This window comes from Mastigoproctus giganteus, chromosome 9 (genome assembly GCF_048544385.1).
Source record: "Mastigoproctus giganteus isolate SK-2022 chromosome 9, ASM4854438v1, whole genome shotgun sequence".
In the NCBI taxonomy this organism is placed as follows: domain Eukaryota; kingdom Metazoa; phylum Arthropoda; class Arachnida; order Uropygi; family Thelyphonidae; genus Mastigoproctus; species Mastigoproctus giganteus.
In genome coordinates, this window is record NC_143583.1 from 83,479,891 (window position 1) to 83,502,677 (window position 22,787).

Here is a 22,787-nt window from a genome sequence, read left to right on the forward strand (position 1 = left end):
AATCCAATCCATTGACAAAACTAACTGATGATTCTCTTGGAGGAGATGAAATGGCAGAAATATAAGTAAAAATTATATTTAATGAGAACTGGTTAATCGGCAAAAGAGCCGATACGGCCGATTATCTAATGATTAATCAGTGCATCCCTAGTGTAGAGTAGCCTATCTTGCATAAAAATGGATGTTTTTACACAATGGCACAGAAGATCACAGTAATACTCATCTGTCAGGGCAGGTCTCTGGAACATGAGCTCGAAGAAACCTTCTTGAAGAAAACTGGTACAATTACGAAATTTGCTGTAAATCCACATCAAACAGTAACATGTGTACGATGGAGAGGCACTTGGTTAGCAACACCTGGAGGCGATGATCCCCACAATTGACAATTATGGATATTCGCACAGCCACTTAACTGGAAATGAGCCTCATCAGTTCACAAGACATTTCATGCCACCAGGGCTGCTGCAAGGAGGTAGGCTAGGTAAGCGTTGCTTATGGGCGGCAGTTCAAGAGGGCGGCTAAATTTTTTTTGATATTGTTTTCTGATTGGTTAACGCTTATCAGTATTGAACATTTAGGGTGGCAAATTTTATTTTGCTTACTGGCGGAATATAGGAACACAGCGCTACTTCATGCCACTGACCTACCTCCCTGCCAGAAACCACAGAGCAAAGTCATTACATCGATATGGATTAGTTTGTGTAAACTGTTGCACCACATTTGAGGTGGTAGATGACTTTCATCAACCGGTGAAATACCACCACTTTGCTTATTGGAGGCTTGAAGTGGCGAAACCCATGTTTAGTCCCTAGAGCAAAGTTTCCGGCATCCCTCTCCCCCCATACTTCTCCTTCAACCCATGCACGGTACTAAGTACTATAGGTTTTGATACCTTTCGTGTTTGGGGTTTTCATAAAAAAAAAAAAAAAAAAAAAAACACGAATCTTGCACACATACCAATGAATGATGGGCAAAGAACTTTATGGACAGTTGGCCATGGGATATCAAGCCAGCATGATACCATCCTAGCAGTAACAGATGAACGTTGACTTCAAGCTGCACTATATTCAAAGATCTTGTGTGTTTCTTCAAATTTTTGGATTATTTTGTGAAGTCCATTTTGTCTGGTTTTTACTTACCCATAACTACTGAACCAATAAAATCTTGACTAATTCCCTGATAAACAAAGTGTGAATTTAGTGAATTTATGAAAACTCAGACCTATTTACTCAACTATAACTCCCAATACTTTTCAACAATTAAGTTTCAAGAAAAAAATTTCTATAACTCTAAAAAAACACACCTAAATAAAAAACAGCCACAGAGAATTTAGTTTTTGAAAAGGCTGCAGTTAGCAACCTTTTCAAAAAACTAAATTCTGTGAGCTGTAATATAATTGTAATCATCACATTCAAAGAAAGTATAAAGGTTATTGCAGGACATAAGAAGAAGGGACAAAGGTCATGCATTAAACAAAGATTAAATATGATTAATCATATTAATTTGCATTCCTTTTAATCACATTAACAAGTCCAAATGTAATGCAATAAAATCAGTTGCAAAACTACAAATTCTGGACCCCTCCCATGAGATCTATGAAAGGGTGCCTACACTCTTTGATGACAATAACAAAGCATTCATCTGCCCCCCCCCCCAATGCAATGATGGACCTGTCAATAAAGTAGTTTCAACACTGAAAAGAATCCTTGTAATGATACAGTCACGTATATAAAAGAATTAATAATAATTTTAAATGATAAAGACAAACTGTGACAATAATCAATTTTTAAACAGAACCATTAACTATAATGTTGACATCACATTCATAATAATTTTTTTTATACAATAATTAAGAAATTATAATTACCTCTGGGTGTTTTTTCTTTAGGTGGAGGAGTTTGATAAGATTCTTTGGCAGTAGAAATTAACACCTGCCCTTTAAAATCATCGGGATTGCCTAATAGGTTAGGATAGCCACGGCGGAGATCAATTTGCTCCTGTTGCTTAAGCTTGGACATTCTTATTCAGAAATTACTGCTTGCACTGTCTACACAGTTAAAAAAAAAAAAGTAAAAAATTTATTAAGCTGCTGCATATAATTATAAATAAATAAATTTTCTGTTTATACTCCAGGACGACCACATGGTCAGAGGAGTTCACAAAGTAGATTGATTGATATTTATTACATAAAGCGGTCCCAGCCAACCATTGGCAATCCCACTGTCAGTTATACATAATTTAGCAGTACTCTTATATACTCCCTCTCCTGTTTGCCTAAGTACAGGGAGGGAAAAACCTGCCATGATCAAAAAAGATTGATATGAATAAATTGAAAAATAATCAGATTACATAAAAAATAAAATATACATATAATTAAATTTCAGACAAAGTCCAAACTTCCTTGGAAAGATCTGCATCTGTTCACAGTCTGTTGGAAAGCCAGCAGTGCTAGGAGCTGCCGAGAAGAGAAATACTAGTGCCAGGAGCTGCCGAGAGCAGAGATTCCAGCACAAGGAGCTGCCGAGAGCAGAAATGCCAGCACAAGGAGCTGCCCAGAACAGAAATGCCAGTACAAGGAGCTGCCGAGAACAGAAATGCCAGCACAAGGAGCTGGAGTTGCAGTGGATATAGTAGACTCAAGCCTCCACGATTTCACAGAACTTTAGGTAATTGAGCACAAGGAGCTGGAGTTGCAGTGAATATAGCAGACTCAAGCCTCCATGATTTCACAGAATTCTAAGTAATTCGGCATACGCCATACCACATTACAAATCCAAGGCTTCCAGATGCAGAAGAGTCTTCCGCCTAAGAAATATTGCAGTTGCAAAGGCTTGGAAAGCCAAGAAGTTCTCCTGTTTATCAACTAAAATTGTCTCGCAGCCTTCTGCCATAAGATTGAGATTACTAATCCGAGATACTAATTCAATTTGTAGATAGCAGTACTCCTCACAGTTGTACATAATATGTTCCCAATTTCATTCTTTTGCCACAATGGCAACTAGATCTTTCATTAATTCCTAAATCATGCAACTTTGCATTAATTGAACCATGACCAGTTAATAAGAACATAGCTTGTAAGTTTAGGGCAAACCATTTGAATTTTATCAAGGCTGCATTTCTTAAATCTGGGAAAAAATTTTGTGTAATCTGTCCTTTATCAGAAACACTCCAACGCTCTTGCCAGACTTTTACCAAAGCATCCCAGATTCTTGTCCTTTCCTTCCTGGGATCTGCCAAAATGTCCACCTGTATATTCAGAAAAGAACAGGGAATGCCATGGCAGATGAAGTAAGCCAATGCACAATACAATAAATGCAGATCAATAGGCAATTTTCCAGTCACAATCTGCAAAGCTGGGGTCGACACAGTTCTGCATGCCATGCACATCCTAAGGAGCATTACTCTTTGAATGGAACTGAGCTTTCTAGTAAATACTTTTCCACTGACACGTTCAAACCAAATTGGTGCACCATACGTTACCATGGGGATAAATACACATTCATATAGCAAGTTCAGTGCCTTACCTTTTATTCCCCAGCCAACTCTAGTGATTCGAGTAATCATCCCAATAAATTTCCTCACCTTTTCTCATAGATAAGTAACATGTGAGTTGAAAGTCAAAGATTCGTCAAACATAATGCCTAGATATTTTAACTGCCTTGCCGATTTTATGCTCAACCCATTCATTCTAACAACCGGGGGTCTTCTACTCGAAAACTGATCCTTAAAGACCATTGTCCCTGTTTTGGTTCCTGATACAGTTCTTAACAGAGGAGTTCACAAGGTAGAGAGAATACAAGAAACAGCACCGTATTCAGCAGTCACGGGCTTGAACACTGGTCACTCGAGGCACGTGTACTTATGCACCCACGAGCCTGACCACTTGGCTATGGCGGCCTGTAATTATGATAACAACAACACAGTTCATATGGCTACAAGTATATATAACAGACTGCAGCATATCGAGACCTCATTATAGAAAGCATAACAAAAACAGAATTGAACTAAAGGGAAATCTTACTGTGTAGTATTCTAAACACAGGTCACTGCTGTTAAAAGTGAATAACAACTTTACAGTTCCGTTTTGCCACCCAATATTTCTAAATGAATGTAAGCACAGCCTCCTATTTCCCTAAGTTACTATATTTCCAGTTTTGTTAAAATAAAAATACAGTATATTTTATTTGGTGTAAAATAAACTAATATGCGCATAATAAAAACAGACAGTATGCAAATATGCAAAATTTATTTTATTTTTTTTAAATTATTAATTACAATTTTTCGTGGAACACTTGTTCACATCTCATGGAACACAGTTTGGGAAACGGTGCTCTAACTTAGAGATTTTTTTTTTTTTTGAAAACCCCAAACATGAGAGGTATTAGAACTTATAGTAGTTAGTACCATGCATAGGCTGAAAGCTGAGAAGATGAAAGAAGATACTTGTTGACATCAGACTTGAACTTCTGCAGATTACAATTTTCAGGAAATATGTATGAAGGAAGATTTTTCCAGAAAACAGAAGTTGAATGAATAAATGTGGAAGACGAAAAATTGGTTCTGTAAGTTTAAAGTTGAACAGTAAAAGGATGTTGACTGGTTGTGGCACATGTTTGGACTTCTTTGGACAACAAAGAGAGCAGCAATTATAGAAGCTAATTCAGAAAAAGAGAGCCCACGAAAGTGTCTATACAAAACACATGCAGCAGAAACAGAATGTCTATGAGAGAGAGTGGAGAGATTTAGTTAGATATGAGTCATAAATTAGCCTCTCTGTCCTCTTCTGAATGGAATCTAGAAGCCTGAGGGAGGTTTTGGGGGCACCGCCCGAGATTTGGGAACAATATTCCATGGTAGTGTGGATATGCAATTTGTACAGTATGAACAGCAATTTAAAAGAAAAGTAGCACTGAAAGTGAAAGAGAAAACCCAGTTTTTTAGATGAAGAGGAAGCAATATTTGTAATATGCTTATGCCATGAGAGATTAGAGTCAGGGTAATCCCCAATAGAGATATATGATCTTGCCTAGAAATCAGACCATCATTGAAAATAAGCATAGGAGCAGAAGAATCCTGTTTGTGAGATAAAAAAACAGAACTGACTTTTAGAAGGATTAAAATCAATTAAGTAATCTTTGCCCCACTGGAAAATTAACTACAGTTCAGCATTTAAGGAATTGGTATGCATATTTAGAAAGTGAAACTGTTTCTGCAGGACAAGGTTTCTCAAAGTGGAAGATGGAATTCAATGCACTATCATCAGCAAAACTAAGGATAGGATTTCTGGTCAATAAAAGGTCATTAATAAACAAGAGGAAAAGAGTGGGAGAAAGAACTGAACCTTGGGGAACTGCAGCATCAACAGAGAAGTTAGAAGACAGAAAGCCATCTACCATCATGTGCAGTAAGCAGTCAGAGAGAAAACTGGATACCCAATTTCAAAAAACAGTTGGCAACCCATAAGATGGAGGCTTAAATGAGAGCTTTGTCGATCAATTCGGCCCTGGAGAGATTGTGCAAGGCTCAAGGGGTAGAATTTTTCTAAGCCTGGTCTGTGCTTGTTAACAGAAGAGACTGCTTCTACAGGGATGGGATACACTTAAATAAAAAGGGTGCAAGAATATTTGCTGATACTATTGAGGCAGAGTTAGGTGGGTCGGAAAACTGCTAGCTTGGGGGAGATACAAGAATCACTTTCACCTCTGTCGCTGGCAGAGGTGAAAGTGATTCTTGCACTGCTTCTATTGGAATGAGCAGCAGCCTGGAAAACAAGATGCAGGGGATTTCAGAGACTGCTGGGAGTCATTGCGGTACAAGGAAACACATGGGATGTGTTAGGGTAGCTAAGAATAGGAACAGGTGCATGTATACTTGCATATACACCAATGCTAGGAGTTTGGTAAATAAATTTGATGAATTTGAGGTGTTGGTCAAAACATCAAAGGCAAATATTGTTGGGATATCAGAGATGTGGTGTCACACAGATATAAGGAATGCAGAACTGGAATCTGGAGAGTACAATGTGTACAGAAAGGATAGACAGGATAGGAAGGGAGGAGGGGTTATGCTATTAAGAAACACATTAAATCTAAAGACATGCAGTCAGTCAACATTGCTGGACAGTGCAGTGTCGCACTGTCCAGCAATGTTGACTGACTTACAATTTTACAATGGGACTGACTTACGCACATTACAATGGGCCTCACTCCATCTTAAAAAAAAAAAAATTAATACTGTCATAGGTGAACTATAAGAGAGAAGGGCCCCATACATGTTATAGCTAAGGGCTCCAACAAGTTTAAATCCAGCCCTGATCACAGCACTGAGTGAGAGGTGCCTTCACCTGTCAATCACCGCTGTCTTCCATCGGTGTACCCTATACTGGAGTTCAGCCGCCAATGTGAACAGTTTGAAGTGTTCACATTGGCTGAACTCTATTGAGAATTCGTTTTAAAATTGCCCACCCAAATCGAAATATCTTAACTGTGTTATTCTTCTACAGGACCGCCGTGGGTGTCAGCTGCCTGTGCACAAACTTTCAAAAAACTGCCCTCTACTAGAAAGGGGTTACAAAATTAATTTAAAATTTTATTATATATCTGTTATTCTAATCACAGTACAACCAGTTCAAAGTATTGTTAAACATATCATAACAGAAAAAATATAAATAGGTCACAAAATAAATTTTTCGCATAAAAAAAGATTACATAGTATGATAATAATCAGTTCAACTTGTTAATAATAAGTATCACTAAAAAAAATAAAAAAATAAAAAAATATATATATATAAGTTACCAAAAACTACATATTATTATAGTATTCAAAGTGCATTCAGTTCAACTTATTGTTCAATATAGCACAAAAAAAAAAAATAATAAAATATATATACAGTATATATATATATATATATATATATATATATATATATATATATATATATATATACACATACAGGGTTGTTAAAATTAAAGTATTCCTATGTAGAGGACTCTGCAGCGAGTTCTAAGGCTCATACTGAAGAGAAATTTGGACAACAGGTACAATAAAGAATGCGCTCGCCATTTATTGGAAAAAAAATTAGTTACAAAATGTGTCACTATATGGTACTGTGGCAATACAAATCACTTGAACAGCACTACAATTGTTCAATGTGTCCTCCATTTTGGTCAACAACAGTTTCCATTTGAAGAACAGCATTTTCTATAGCAGAACATAGCATGTCAACTGCAATAGCCAGCACATGACATCTAATGCTGTCCTTCAGATCTGCCAGAGTTTGACATCCTTCCCAATACACCTGGTTCTTCAAAAAACCCCACAACCAGAAGTCGCATGGGGTGAGGTCCAGTGATGGGATGGTGTACCATTTTGCATGAATATGGTATCCTGAAAGCACCCACGTTGTTTCAGCTCTGGTATTGCAAAATTTGCCAACATTTCATAATATCGCTGTCCAGTGACAGAACAGGTGCAGGGTCCAGTCGGCGTTACCTGTTCAAAAAAATATAGCCCTATCAAGGATGTGGCCGTAAAGCCATACCACACTGTCACTTTTGAAGAATGCAACAGGACCTCTTGTATAACTCGAGGGTTTTCTGTTGCCGAAATGAAACAGTTGTGCATATTCACTTGTCCATTTAAGCAGAAGTGGGCTTCATCACTCCAAAGGATGTTCCATGGCCAAGTGATATCCACTGTCATTCACACCAGAAACTGAAGTGTGTATGTGAAACGAATATCTGCATCACCATGCTTTAGCTGCTGTAGCATGTGCACCTTGTAAGGATAGTACTGCAACACCTGATGCATTACTAGCCTTACAGTGGAATATGGCATGTCCACTTCACGAGAAACAGCTGGCACACTTGCACTACCACATGAAGATTGACTTGATGAATCCACGACAGCCATAGCCACATCTTCAACACGAGAGGAGTCCACTCGTTTTTGACCTCTACCTGGTTGAACACCAAGATGTCCTGTCGCTTAAAATTTCGCAATCATTTTGCAGACAGCACAAACAGTCATAGGTCCACACCTTCTGACGCGGGAATTCTCTGATAGCCGCAGCTGCATTGTTACTGTTCTGATAGTACAGCTTCACTAATAGTGCATTTTCCTGCAACGTTGTTGGCATTGCTGCTGTATTGCAGGCAAACATCTATTGTATGATTTATGAGACAGCTTTGCTTTTATACAGTACAGTAGAGCTGAGTAGTAAGGTGTGTTGGAGGTCTAATGGCTCCTGGGGTTTCCCCCATCTCTGCATATTTTCTATGTTTCAGGCAAGCCTGAGATTTTTTTTTTAAAAAATATATATGGTTCATGAGCTATGTGGCATGTTGTGCCCTTTGTTCATCCGGCCTATTAGCCGCCAGGCCCCTAGTGGGGCCTGATGTTTCCACACTCTGCCACGGGGAGGCTGGCCGGGTGTACCCAATGAGGCTATTTTACTCTGGCGGGTCCTGCCACTTACTTTCCTGAGATTTCAGTGGCTAGGACCTAAAAAAAAATATATACCGTATTTCCCCATGTATAAGACGCACCTTTTTTCGAAAAATTTGGGGTCAAAAAACTGGGTGCATCTTATACAGTGGTTGTAGATTTTTTTTACTTGCATTTCCCGCTTTTTCGCGCTTGTTGTCTTTGCGCTTATTGTTTTGCACTTGTTACCAGTATATTAGGTTACATTTTGCTATGTTCTGCCCAGAAATGGCTCAGAAAAGATTTTCGTACAGTGCTGAATTCAAGTTATGAGGGGTTGTATGAATTTTATGATGAATAAAACTTGAGTTCAATAACTTTATGTAATACATTTTTTTTCAAATTTCAGGCCCCAAAATTAAGGTGCGTCTTATACATGGGGAAATATGGTATATATATATATAAAATAAAATACATTGGAGAAGTCGCGAGCGTAGTTTAGTTAGTTAAAGTTCTTTTAAACATCGTTTGGGGTTTACACTGAAAGTCTGTAAGGCCTAAAAGGTCAGGCATAAATTTTGGTGTGTGTTAAATTTTTATGTTGGGCTGATCGCTATGTAAGATGACAGTTTTGGGTGGGGAGGCAGAAGACTGGGGGTGTAAATAGGAAGCAAAGGGGTTGATAGAGAAGATGGCCCCCCGTTTCTCAGTGGAGCATGCCCATGCCCCACCAGAGGGAAAGAAGGGTGGCAAGGGGAGAAGAGGGTTCTCCCCTTCCGAGGAAATGGGGTTTAAAGAGGTTCCTGCAGGTGCAGGATCTGAGAGCCAGATGGCGCTCTGGGATGCTTCATTGTTGGTCTCTTTCAGGAATTTTGTCAGTGTGACGAGAATTTGTGTTGTCTAGGGTAGTTTTCCTCAAGATAGTTGTTTTCTCCTTTTCCTGTGAGCAACTTTGATTAGTCTTTTAGGCACTAATGGTGCATTAATCTGTATTGTTGAATTTTCTTCTTTGATTCTGGTTTGTTTGAGTTTCTCCGTTGTTCCGGTTCATCCATTCCTTCTAAGTTTAGGCTTTACTATTGAGTGTTGTTGTCTTCCTACTGGACAAGTTGTATTGCAATAATTGTTTTCCTTCTTGTAAATAGTTGAGTTGCAAAGTTGGTAAAAGCTACAAACTCTTCTTGTGCATTCAGGAGTCAGGATTGTACTGGATGTTTGTAATGAGGCTCGCTCTTATGTCGTCATAATTTTCCATTCATGCATGACATGAGTACATGATTCGGGTTCTCCGCAAGTACAATTTCCATCTTCTGTTATGCCTAGCATGTTTAGTTTTTCCTTAAACGGACCATGACCCGTTAGTAGATACGTAGTGTTAAGGTCCGGGAAAAACCACGGTGGGGCTTTCGGGTGCATTTTTGACACTAGTGGAAGAAATTTATGGGTTATTGCTCCTTTGATGGTTTCATTCCACCTTTTCAGCATTAGCATTAGCATTAGTAAAGGGATTTGATGCAAGAAAGCAAGCTTATGCAGCATCAGCCAAAAAAAAAAAAAAAAAAAAAACCACTTAAACTTCACCCCTCTGTTTGTTCGAAATACCTGTCCAGCTGAGCCTTAAACTTATTTAGGCTATCAACTTCCACGACAAGGAATGGAAGTCTGTTCCACCAACCAACCACTCGCTGGCTAAAGGCAAATTTCCACATGTCTATCCTACATCTGTCTTTCCTCAATTTGAATTTATGCCCTCTCAGGTGATTCTTCTGAGCAAGAGGAAGAATCCCATCAGCATTGAGCATGCTCAAACCATTCAAGGCTTTATACACCTCTATCAGATCACCTCGCTGGTGCCTAGTCTCCAGACATTGTAATTTGCAAAACTTAAGCCTTTCTTTATAAGAGCACCCCTTTGTTCCATTCACTAATCTTGTTGCCCTTCTCTATACTCTTCCAGCAGCTCTACATCCTTAAAATGAGGCCTCCAGACCTGTATACAGTCTAGGTGTGGCCTGACCATTGCCTTATACAAGGGAATAATCACCTCCTTACCCCTGCTAGAAAAATTTCTATATATCATTGACAATACACCATGAGCTAGCTACTCTTGCAGCCCGTCTGCACTGCTCAGAGAACTTCATATCTGCCTGCACAACCACCCCCAGGTCCCTTTCATTCTCTACCACTGTCAGTGTAGTACCACAGAGTTGATACATTGCTCTGGGGTTGCTGTTTCCCATATGTAGTACTTTACATTTGTCAATGTTAAACTTCATTTGCCACCTCTCAGCCCATCTGCTCAACCTTTCCAGATCCTGTTGCAGCAGCATAGTGTCAGTAGTGTCCTTGACAACCCTGCCAACCTTCGAATCATCTGCAAACTTGGACATTAAGCTTGATATACCATCATCAATATCATTTATAAATACAGAAAACAATAATGGACCCAACACTGAACCCTGAGGGACTCCACTGATAACATTAGTCCACGATGAGCAGTGTCCATTGATTACCGCTCTCTGTCTTCTCCCCCTCAACCACCCCTTTATCCATAGCAGCAATTTGCCTCCAATGCCACACTGCTCCAATTTGTGCAGCAGTCTTCCATGTGCAACAGTATCAAAAGCCTTTCTAAGATCCAAGTATATAATACCAAAGTTATTCCCTGCATCCAATTCTTTTGTGACTGCATCATAGTATCCAATCAAATTGGTCAAGCAAGACTTCCCCTTAACAAAACCATGCTGTGTCCGAGCTATAACTGAAGTCTTGTCTAGATGATCCTGCAGTGCTTCTTTAACCAGTGCCTCCATTAATTTTCCTGGAACAGAAGTTAAACTCACAGGTCTATAATTACTTGTGTCAGCCTTTGATCCTCCTTTGTGAATTGGGGTCACATTTGCACATCTCCAGTCCATGGGTACCTTCCCTGAGTCCAGGGAAGCTCTCATAATTATGGCTAAGGGTTTGCTTACTTCCTTTGCTGACTGCTTTAATATAAATGGATAGATTCCATCCACCCCAGGTGACTTTCCTATGTATATCTTCAACAATTTCTCTTCCACTTTACTCTCAGTTATTACGAGATTCTCTAGCTAACTGAGTTGAATACACCTCTGGCATTCCCCTCGCTGAATAACCCCTCATGTGTGAATGTCGATGCAAAATATTCATCTAGTTTGTTCGCTACCTGAGCAGGATCATCAACAGTTGACCCATCGATATCAAGTGGACCAATTTGATTCATCCCCTTCTTTCTAGAGTTTACATAAATAAAGAACTCTTTGCTCTTTTTCTTTGCATCCCTTGCCAAAGATTTCTCGTAATTTGCCTTCGCCTGCCTAACCTCCTTTGTAACTTGGTTACAGATCAACTTGTATCTATCATAGGCTTCTGTGTCACGTGTTAATTTGTATGTATCCCATGCATTTTTCTTCTCTGCCATATGTCTCATTAGTTCATCTGACATCCATTTAGGCCTAAACCTTGAACAATATTTCTTAGTTGGTATGTAAAGCCTAGTAGCTTCCAAGATAAGTTCTTTGAATGCTTCCCATTTTGAATTTTCTGTTGGTAATATCATCAGTTGGTCCTACTATATAGAATTTAAATACTGTCTCAGTCCATCGTAGTCGCCTTTACGAAAGCAATAACCCTTCCCTTTACCCCTAATGGTAGTTACCTCTTTGAGTAAATCCCACTTCAGCACACTGTAATCACTGCCACCCAGTGGTTCATTTACCTGCAGATTCGTAATGCATGAAGAATCACTACTTATAATCAAATCAAGAGTATTACTCCCTCTAGTTGCCTCCTGAACGTGCTGGTGTTGAAAACAATCATCCAATAAATCCACAAAAGCCTTGCTAGTGTGTGAGTGACCAGCCCCCAAATTCCAGTCAATATCTGGGAAATAAAAATCCCCCATTATTAGACCCTCTGATTTACTGGCCCACTCTATTTCCCTGTACACTTTCTTATTATACTAATCAGAGTCATTAGGTCTATAGTAGACTTCTACTCTCAATTTTGATCTCCCAATGCTTATGTCACACCAAACTGACTCGACACTGCACTGTCCAGCTATGTCGACTGGCTTCACTTCCTAGGATTTTATGGGTTTCTTAACTAATAGCATAACCCCTCCTCCCTTCCTCTCCTGTCTATCCTTTCTGTAGACGTTGTACTCCCCAAATTCCAGTTCTGCATTCCTTATATCTGTGTGACACCACGTCTCTGATATCCCAATAATATCTGCCTTTGATGTTTTGAGCAATACCTCAAATCCATCAAATTTATTTACTAAACTCCTAGCATTGGTGTACACGCAAGTATACATGCACCTGTTTCTATTCTTAGCTATCCTAACATAACCGATGTGTTTACTTGTACCCCAATGACTCCCAGCAGTCTCTGAAATATCCTGCATCTTGTTTTTCAGGCTTCTGTTCATTCCAATAGAAGCAGTGCAAGAATCTCTTTCACCTCTGCCAGTGGCTACTGTTAATCTATTAGTCTTTGTCTCCCCCCAAACTAGCAGTTTTCCGACCCACCTAACACTGCCTCGATAACATCAGCAAATATTCTTGCACCCTTTCTATTTAAATGTATCTCATCCCTGTAGAAGCAGTCTCTCCTGTTAACAAGTATAGTCCAGGCTGAAAAAAAATTCTACCCCTTGAGCCTTGCACAATCTTTCCAGGGCCGAATTGATCGACAAGGCTCTCATCATATACTCCCTCCTATCGTGTCTGGGCCGAATTGCAGACACTTTCAATTCTTTGCCAGGTTTCTGTTAGGAATTCATCTATCCTTTTTGTTCCATCTTCCAGCCACTAGTCACGTCAAGGGTTATGCCACAGGTTGTAATTGGGATCGCTTTTTTGTGATAATACACTACACTAGTACCGTGCGAGAAACTTCCAGGTCAAGGGGTAGTGCACCTGCAATGACCTGGAGCGCCGCCGTACTAACTGTGCTACTCACTCTAGTGACTGTAAGCAGTATGTTCCTCTGAATTATTTCAAGAATTTTCCTGTTACTGTGCTGGTTTTCGTCATCCATACTGGCGATCCGTACATAATTACCGGGATGAAGAGGGTTTTGTAATATAGGGAGAGGATCTTTTTATTTAGCCCCCAGTCCTTATGCGTGATTTTTGCTATAAGTGCTGCGTATATGCGTATCTTCTTCCTGAGGTATTTTAAGTGCGGTTTAAATGAGAGATTGCTGTCAATGGTAATTCCTAAGTATTTTATCTCGTTTGATAATTTTACTGTTATTCCTTCTACTTTGATTTATTATTATTATTATTATTATTATTAGCTATATGGTACAAGGAAGCCTGAGGCTTATGCTGCACCAGCCAAAAAAAATAAAAAATCCCAAGTTACCCTGAGAGAGAGAGAGAAGTAGAAGCGAATCACCAAGAAAGAGAAGAATGATGATATCCAGCTCAGGACCCTGGGTGTGCCAAGCCCATACTCACCACATGTGAGCCCCCGGGGTAAGATGTGAGCCCCCGGGGTAATGTGGTGGCCTGTTTAAGTTTAGTTTTCCTTTCAAGAGGACCGAGTTGGTCTTTTCCGGTGCTAGTTTTAGATTATTTAGTTTATCCCAATCCTGTAGGATTTGCAGCGCTCCATTTGCTTGTTTTTCAAGATTGGCTCTTGAATCAGCTGCTGTGATTTTTGCTATAAGTGCTGCGTATATGCGTATCTTCTTCCTGAGGTAGTTTAAGTGCGGTTTAAATGAGAGATTGCTGTCAATGGTAATTCCTAAGTATTTTATCTCGTTTGATAATGTAAATCATCGGCAAAGGCCTATGCCTCAACCTCCCCCAGGTCCTTGCAGAGAAAGTTATCGAGGACAAAGTTCCACAGGAGTGACCCCAGAACAGAACCCTGGGGGCAGCCCCTGCAAACTACACGCGATAGGCTGGAATAGGGCGCAAGGATCTGCACTTCCCTGTCAGTGAGATAGGACTTTACAGTCAAATAGATTTTTTGGAAGGGCTGCAGCACGAAGCCTCGCCAGGACGCTCGGCCACCAAAGGGTGTTGAACACCCCAGCGAAGTCCACCGCGATCACCAGGAAGTACTTGCTGGTACATTGTGCAGCTCTGTTAAGGAGATCTCGGATCGCATCAATAGTAGAGGTTCCAGATTTGAACCCATATTGTTTTGAGTTGCTAAGGTTTGCTTCCATATAGTGCTGTTCAATTCTCTTGTGCAGTAGTCTTTCCAGGATTTTGCTCACAGTCGATAGCAAGGCAATTGGTCTGTAGGAAGTAGGCAGCTCTGGCAGTTTTGTAGGGCTTTTCGGTATCAATTTTAAGATGGCTTTTTTCCATTGTGTTGGAAAGAGACCTTGCTCCAGGCAGCTATTGTACAGTCGTAGTAAGAGTTGTGGGATGCATTCAGCAGTCTTTTTAATCATCTCTGGTTCAATTAGATCTAAACCTGGGCATTTTTATTTTTTGTTCTGCCCGACACTTCTTGGAGCTCCTCAAGATTAAACGGCGGTTCTTTGCGGGTGTTTATGTAACTTTCATTTGCGTGGCATATGCTCCAGTGTCAGTTCTGTTGGCGGTTCCACGAATATTGCTGCAAGAATATTTGCAACTGGGTTTCTCCATGTTGTGGTCAATGAGCCTTGTGGCGTTTTTGTTGCCACCATAACTTCTCCTCTGGGGAGCTTGTTAGTTATGATTATAAACACCACTCCCCAGGGATCGGTGTTTCCTGTTGTTTGGACGAATCTCTGCCAGCTTTCTCTTTTGCTCTTTTTGATTTGCTCCGTGTAGTGATTTCTAAGCTGGCAGTACCTGTTTCTCATTTCCGTGACTTCTTCCTGTGGCCAGATTCTTCTTGCCCTTTGAAATTCTCTTCGTTTTCCCTGTACCATTTTCCTTAGCCTTTCTGACGATCCTCAGGAAGATACTGAGTATCAAACTGGCATACGTAGAGATAATCGGCTCTATGTAGCTAGAGAAAATACTGCGGAGTTTACGATGGAAGAACTTACAAGAGTTTTAAAGAAGCTTAATCTCACAAAATGTCCTGGAATTGATTTAGTCGAGAATATATTTATAACGAGGTTCTATAAGTCGTTACCTAATATCCTTTTATTAATGTTTAACGAATGTCTAACAGAAGGGCGGTTCCAACGCAGTGGAAGATTGCATTATTGAAGTTAGTTAGAAAACCTGGGAAGCCACTATCTGAACCTAAATCATATCGGCCTATCGCTCTTTTGGCAAACCTTGGTAAAATCCTTGAAAGGTTAATGGCATTACGGGTAACCGACCTGCTAGTGCAGTAGGATATGATATCGCCTCAGCAATATGGGTTCACTCCTGGGAAATCCTGTGAAGATTGTCTAGTGGCATTTCGAACGCATATTGAGAATTCTACATCCAAATATGAATTAGCAAAGTACGTAGATTTCGAAGGGGCATTTGATACTGTTTGGTGGGAGGCACCGATGGCTCAGTTAAGAAACGCTGATTGTTCCAAGGAATTATACATGCTTTTCAAGAGTTACTTTTCAAATAGATATGTGCTAGTGAAGTCCAAGCACTTTGAGCTACGAAAATAGGTTGTGAGAGGATGTCCTCAAGGCTCCGTCTTGGGACCCCTTATTTGGAACCTAGTTTTACAGAATTGGTTGGTTCGCACATTCCCTAATTGTAAGGTGCTGGCATTTGCAGACGATCTGACAATTATAATTGCAGGACGATCTCGCTCACTCTTAGAACAAAGAGCTAGTAGTGTGCTGACAGACTTAAGTTCTTGAGCTCAAAGCTTTAAGCTTGCAATTAGTCCTTACAAAACTAAAATGATGTTATTTAAAACAGCTTTAGATATAAATCGACCTCCTCAGATTGAGTTGAATGGTGTACAGTTACCTATGGTCCTCGATACCAAATACCTGGGAATTATTGTGGACAGTAAGTTATCATTTCACCAGCACTTATTATATTTAAGCAATAAAATCAGGATTTTTCTGGTGGTATCATTAGAATTTCAAAATCTGACTGGGGCCTATCACATAAAATACTGTTTCTGTATTACAAGGCAGTATTCCTTCCTATAACTACGTACGCTGCAGGAGACTGGTTCCATAGAGTTCAAATAGCTACGTTTCGGACTAAACTAAATTCCATACAACGCATCATGCTTCTTGGTAATCTAAGAGTGTGCAGAACGGTGTCCACTGCCGCGCTGCAAGTGTTGGCCGGAGCGCTACCCTTGGATCTACATTTGTTGTATCGTGGTTTTTGCTACCGTATTAAGAGGGAAATCCCTACAGAACTTTTTGGTATAGAGATAAATATTCGCTCTGGCTGCAGAGGCGAAAAGAAAAGATGTATGAATGAAATTTTCTCCAAGGGCTCACATCTGGTGAGTATGGGCTTGACACACCCAGGGTCCTGAGCTGGATATCATCATTCTTCTCTTTCTTGATGATTCCTTTCTCTCTCTCTCTCTCTCTCTCTCTCTCTCTCGGGGTAACTCGGGAATTTTTTTTGGCTGGTGCAGCATAAGCCTCAGGCTTCCTTGCACCATATGGCTATTAATAATAATAATAATAATAATCAATTTATGGCAGACAAGATGGGATACCATAACTACTAGAAGAGTGACCAACTTGTTTATCCCGAACGTGACTTTTCTGAATGATAAAAAGGTTTGCAATTGGTTTACACCTAGTTTACAGTCGTCATTTTTGTTAACAGGGCACAGGTCAATGAATGAGAAATTATATGCATTAGGACTAAGTAACACGGACGTTTGTTTTTGCGGGGCCAGGGAAGGCTGGCGGCACATACTATATGATTGTCGAATATATGACAATGCCAGGACAGCGATACGTGAAATTCTTGAGAGTATAGCTCCAGGAGCAGAAGCTATATTTTTAAGAGACTGTAGTAAGCTTCAGATGTTCCAGGTATTTGCTAAAGAAGTATTTGAACTAAGAAAAAGTATGATTCCAGTGTTACGAGGTTGATCAAATCCATCTGGCTGGAGGCACCGAAATGTTTTGATGCTGCCGTTCTTACTGGTTGCACAACTGGATCTACCCTTTTCTTGATCTCTCTCTCTCCCCCCCCCCCCCGTTCACTTTTTGATATGTAATGTTTGCGTATATATATGCTAAAACCAATATATTTGTATATACTTAGTATATATATTTATTTTTATTTTTTATTTTTTTCTATTTATTTACTTTTTTTTTATTATTATTTTTTTGTTATCTTAGTTAATTATTTTTATTCTTTTCTTTCTCTCCCTTTCGGGGTTTTTTTTTATTTGTTGTCTCATACTCTGAGACCATAGGTGTCCCATCTACTGGAACTGGCCCACCTTCCCGTGGTGTGGACGAGTACCCAGAATCATCTGTCCAGGTGACTGATGCTTCTGGGTAGCCAAGCGGTCAGAACATAACAACAGATTTTTTTTTTTTTTTTTTTTTGGTAGTCGTTGGCGCATAGGCTTCTGTGGCCATAATGCACCTCCCAAGTTTTTTTGCAGTACTTTGATCCAAGCCCGAGGCGGGAATCGAACCCGCGACCTTTGGGTTGCCAGGCAAGCACTTTACCCACCCGGCTAGCCCAGTCGGCCATTACAACAGAACACACACATAAACATAATACACACAAATCGACGTCATACAGAGATACGAGACGGAGTTGAACTGACGTTCTAGGAGCCGCCCCTTACATAAACACATGTCCATATGTTTCCTTAGCCTTTGCAGCTCAGGGATCCACCAAGGCATTGGCCTTGAGATCGGCGTTCTCCTTTTCATGCTTGCTTCCGCCGCTGTGGTGATCATTTTGGTCATGACTCCTTGGAGGATTTCCGGGTTTTCCATCTCCGATTATATATTTCTGTGGGCTTCCATGTAGGCCTGTTCTTGGCTTCTTAGTGTCCTTTTGAATTTGTCCCAGTCAGCTTTCTGGATGTTGAATCTGTTCTGCATCTGCCTTATAATAGGGATCCTTTCCAAACTTCTGTTTATGGAGTATGTGATTGTCCTGTGGTCTGAAGTCGTCCAATCACTTTGCACTGTCAGTTGAAGATGTAATTTTCAATATTCCTTGTCACCAGGGTAACATCTATGGTCGATTCCCAAGGTGTGTTTGAGAATGTGGGAAGGCAGTGAGGTTGATTCATAACAGTAAAGATGGAATTTGATAGAGTCTTCTAACTTCTGTCCATTTGCTGTTGCTCGTTGATCAGGGGTATAGCTATGCCACTGTGGGGACCGGCAATTTACGTCCGCACCTATAATTATCTTGTTTCCAGCTAGGATTGACTGGACGTTTTCTAGATATGCTGTAGCAAAGTCAATTTCTACGGCGGGTTTACAATATAGAGCGATTATATAAATGGTTCCAACAGATGTGATCAGCTGGGCACAGGCTGCCCAGAGTGTGTTGAGCTTTAGGATTTTAGTGACAGTTATGTCTGGATTCCTTACTATAATTGCCGCCCAAGGCGTATCTTCTGTACAGTGCACGATTTTGTACGATATAGGGTATCCCCTCACCTGCTTCTGATGTGTGTATGGCTCCTGCACTATTACAATATCAGTGTTTTCCTCGTCTGCTTTCTTTCTGATCTGCTCTACCACTGCTCGGGCTCGCTGCGCGTTTAGTTGCTGTATCTTTAGGATCCCGGTGTTGTATGATCGTTTAGAGAGTGTCCCCATAATCGATCCTGGCCTGGTATAAACTCTTTGTGTGGATGTATGTAGGGCAGTTTGGATCTCTCATTGAGTGTGCATGATCTAATTTTAAGCCTTTGCAGTTGGCGCAGTTTGGTTCGCTAGCTTTATTCGGGCAGTTTTTAAATTCGTGCCCTTTTCCTGAGCAGTGGCCACAAGTAGATTCCTTCTGTGTGCATGTATGCGTTGTGTGGCCATGCTTGCAGCGGCGAAAACATTTTGGTATCACCACATGCTCTCTGAAGCGCAGACTACTCCACTCGACATAGATTTGAGATTGATCCTTGATGACTTTCCAAGCAACCGGGGCTAACTCTATCGTCCAGTTGCTATCTATTCCGTTTCTTGCCTTTGTTTTGTATTTAGGCATAACTATATTTTTTGCTTCCTTGTGTGGGAGGACCTGTTTGAGATTCTTTCTAAAGATTTTCTGGGCTAGTTGTTCTGGTGTTATGTCAGAGTCGACACCGAACACGACTATTGAGGGGCCCTTTCTTCGCGGGATTTCCGCCTTTAATCCAAGTGTCGTTATTTTGGTATTTGTCAAGATCTGCTCAGCTTTCTCTTTGCTTGCCGTTTCTATCACCACTCCCGGGTTTCTAGTTTTCCTTATTGACTTGATTCTTGTGTTTTCAAAGTCACTCTTCATATTTTGTTTAACCTTTTATATGATTTGGTCGCTTGTATTTTTCCCTTCTTCTGTTGGTCTCAGGATTACTAGATTTGGGGTCTGCAGCAATATTTTTTTTTTTCTGAGCTTGGTCATTGGTCTTGTTTCTGTCCTCAGGAAGTGTGTTCCTCAGCGCAGCGTCGGCGTATGATGGGGTGCGCTGTAGCATTTGTATACCTCCATCAGTCTTGTATGTTTGTAGTGCTGCGATTGCTTTTTGGTGTTCTACATTAGTTTGAAGTAGAATAGTTTCTAGCTTTGTCCACTGCAGGACTATCTTTTCTCTTATTTCAGAGGAAATTCTGCTGCTGTTATCTCGCATTATGGTCTCTAACGCAGCTCTGAACACAAGCATTTGGTCAAGCACCGAGCCTGTTGCTGTGGCAATAACTTAAATAACTTACGTTAATTATGCAAATAACGTAAGTTATTTGCATAATCGTAACTAAGATAGTTACTGCCATACAGTGACAAATTTTGTAACTAATTTTTTTCCCCAATAAATGGCGAGCGCATTCTTTATTGTACCTTTTGTCCAAATTTCTCTTCAGTACGAGCCTTAGAACTTGCTCCAGAGCCCTCATAGGGATACTTTAATTTTTAACAACCCTGTATATAAGTAGGTAACAAAATATTTTTCGGCAGCACAAAAAGATTACATATATAAGTAACTATTAGTCTAATATTCTAATCTTATATAATATGCAATAACTATAATCAAATAACAGTATATTGCACTATTTAGTAGTATGTAAATTTATATTATATAATCACGGAATTTAATCACACACACATAATTAAAATAACTACATAATTTGTACTCTTCGGGCTTTTGCTGCTCTGCTACAAAATTCTTGATTAATGCACCAAATGTCCAAACTATCCATAATATCATTTTCTATAGATATTATAGATAAATCTGTTAAATGTTCCTGTGCCATATTTGATCGTAAATATTTTTTTATAATTTTAAGCTTCCAGAAACTTCTTTACCCTGAACCAACTGACACTGGCAGTGTCAGAAAAATTCATAGGACTACTGAAATATTCGGAAACGCATCCTGTAAATTGTTCTCGTGTATAAAATTTAATAAATCCTGAGGAGACATTTCTTTTCTTTTTTAACACTGTAAGGATTTGATTTCCTCAAGAAGAGTTATGTCGTAAATAAATTTTCATTCGAATTTTTCTCGTCACTTCATTTCATGTGCAAATCTTTTGCAATGTTTTAATATACACTGGTGTTCAAAGGCTCTAGAATTTGCTTCAATATTTTTTTTTTTTTTTTTTTTTGGAGCTCGTTATGTCTACCTCGCATATTTGCGCTGTTATCGTATCCTTGACAGCATAAATCCGAAATGTTAAGATTTAATGAATATGTATATCTTAATGCACTTACATCATTGATACACAGCCAATTATAGATTAGCAAATTTGCAATAGCGGCATCATTTTAAGTTACATCTCATATTGTGAATACCTTCAAGACGAGTTGCATGCATTGCACTATTTCGAATAAGTAACTCTTGACCCGAAGGAGAAGACTGTTGTTACTTATTCTCAGTGGATACCACCACCCAGAGGGCACCGTTTCAGGGCTATTTTGTATATGCGTGGGATAATAACTCGACTATCCACTTGGCCCTATTAGACTTAAAACAGCAAAAAGGTAGAGGGAAAGTAATAGTAGGAGTGGAACAGGAAAAGAAACGGTGTAGAAGAATGAAAGGGACAGTAACTCTTTCAACTCACACCACTCAAAAACTCCTCGAATATACAACAACGCTTCCCCAGTGGAGAAGGCTATTGTTACCTACTCTTGGAAACTCCTGACATCTTCAGGCTCCCCCTGGTGCCGTTTCAGGGCTATTTTGTATATGTGTGGGATAATAACTCGACTATCCACTTGTCCCTATTAGACTTAGAAAAGCAAAGGGAAAGTAATAGTAGGAGTGGAAGAGGAAAAGAAAGGATGTAGAAGAATGAAAGGGACAGTAACTCCTTCAACTCACACCACTCAAAAACTCATAAACTCCTCGAATAGGCAACGCTTCCCCAGTGGAGAAGGCTGTTGTTACCTATTCTTGGAAACTCCAGACATCATCAGGCTCCTCCTGGTGCCATTTTGAAATATGGTATGGGATAAAGTTCTCGGTTATCCTCATACTATCCCTATTAGACTTAGAAAAGAGATAAAGATGTAGGAAGGTGATAGTAGGAGAGGTAGAGGAAGGAAATGCCATAAAAGGAAGAAAGGGACAGTTGCTCCTTCGACTCCACTCAAAGCTCATATATTCCTCGAATAGGCAATGCTTCCCCAGTAGAGAAGACTGTTGTTACCTATTCGAGGAAACTCAGCTCCTTCAACTCATACTCTAAGCTCATATATTCCTCGAATAGGCAACGCTTCCCCAGTAGAGAAGATTGTTGTTACCTATTTGAGGAAACTAAGTGGCCATCAGGTCCCCCAGACGGCACCGTTTCAGGGCTATTTTATATTTGTGTGGGATAATAACTCGACTATCCAGTTGTCCCTATTAGACTTAGTAAAGCAAAAAGGTAGAGGGAAAGTAATAGTAGGAGTGGAAGAGGAAAAGAAACGGTGTATAAGAATGAAGGGGACAGTAACTCCTTCAACTCACACCACTCATAAACTCCTCGAATAGGCAACGCTTCCCCAGTGGAGAAGGCTGTTGTTACCTATTCTTAGAAACTCCGGACATCATCAGGCTCCCCCTGGTGTCGTTTCAGGGCTATTTGGCCCTTCTTCGGTGTGTGGGTAGGTACCCGAGTGATGTAATGATGACAAAACAGTTGTGAAGTATATCTCCACAATATGAGAGATGCCTGATGGTGTATGATATAAGTTAGGACTCTACTGCACTAAAGGTTTATTCCTCAAGCTGCGAAAGAGTTAAGACCAGTGGCGGATTTCCGCACAGGCGCACGAGGCGCGCGC

At 40.0% G+C, this 22,787-nt stretch overlaps 1 protein-coding gene across 1 annotated transcript in view; it reads right to left on the bottom strand.

The window, feature by feature from the left end:
* LOC150080504 (uncharacterized) overlaps positions 1 to 22,787 on the bottom strand; it is a 74,851-nt gene that overhangs the window by 47,706 nt on the left and 4,358 nt on the right. Inside the window, exon 2 of the mRNA XM_090381940.1 lies at positions 1,868 to 2,047. Coding sequence (XP_090238066.1) covers positions 1,868 to 2,018 — 151 coding nt within the window. The 5' untranslated portion in view covers positions 2,019 to 2,047. The remainder of the gene's footprint in view (positions 1 to 1,867; positions 2,048 to 22,787) is intronic.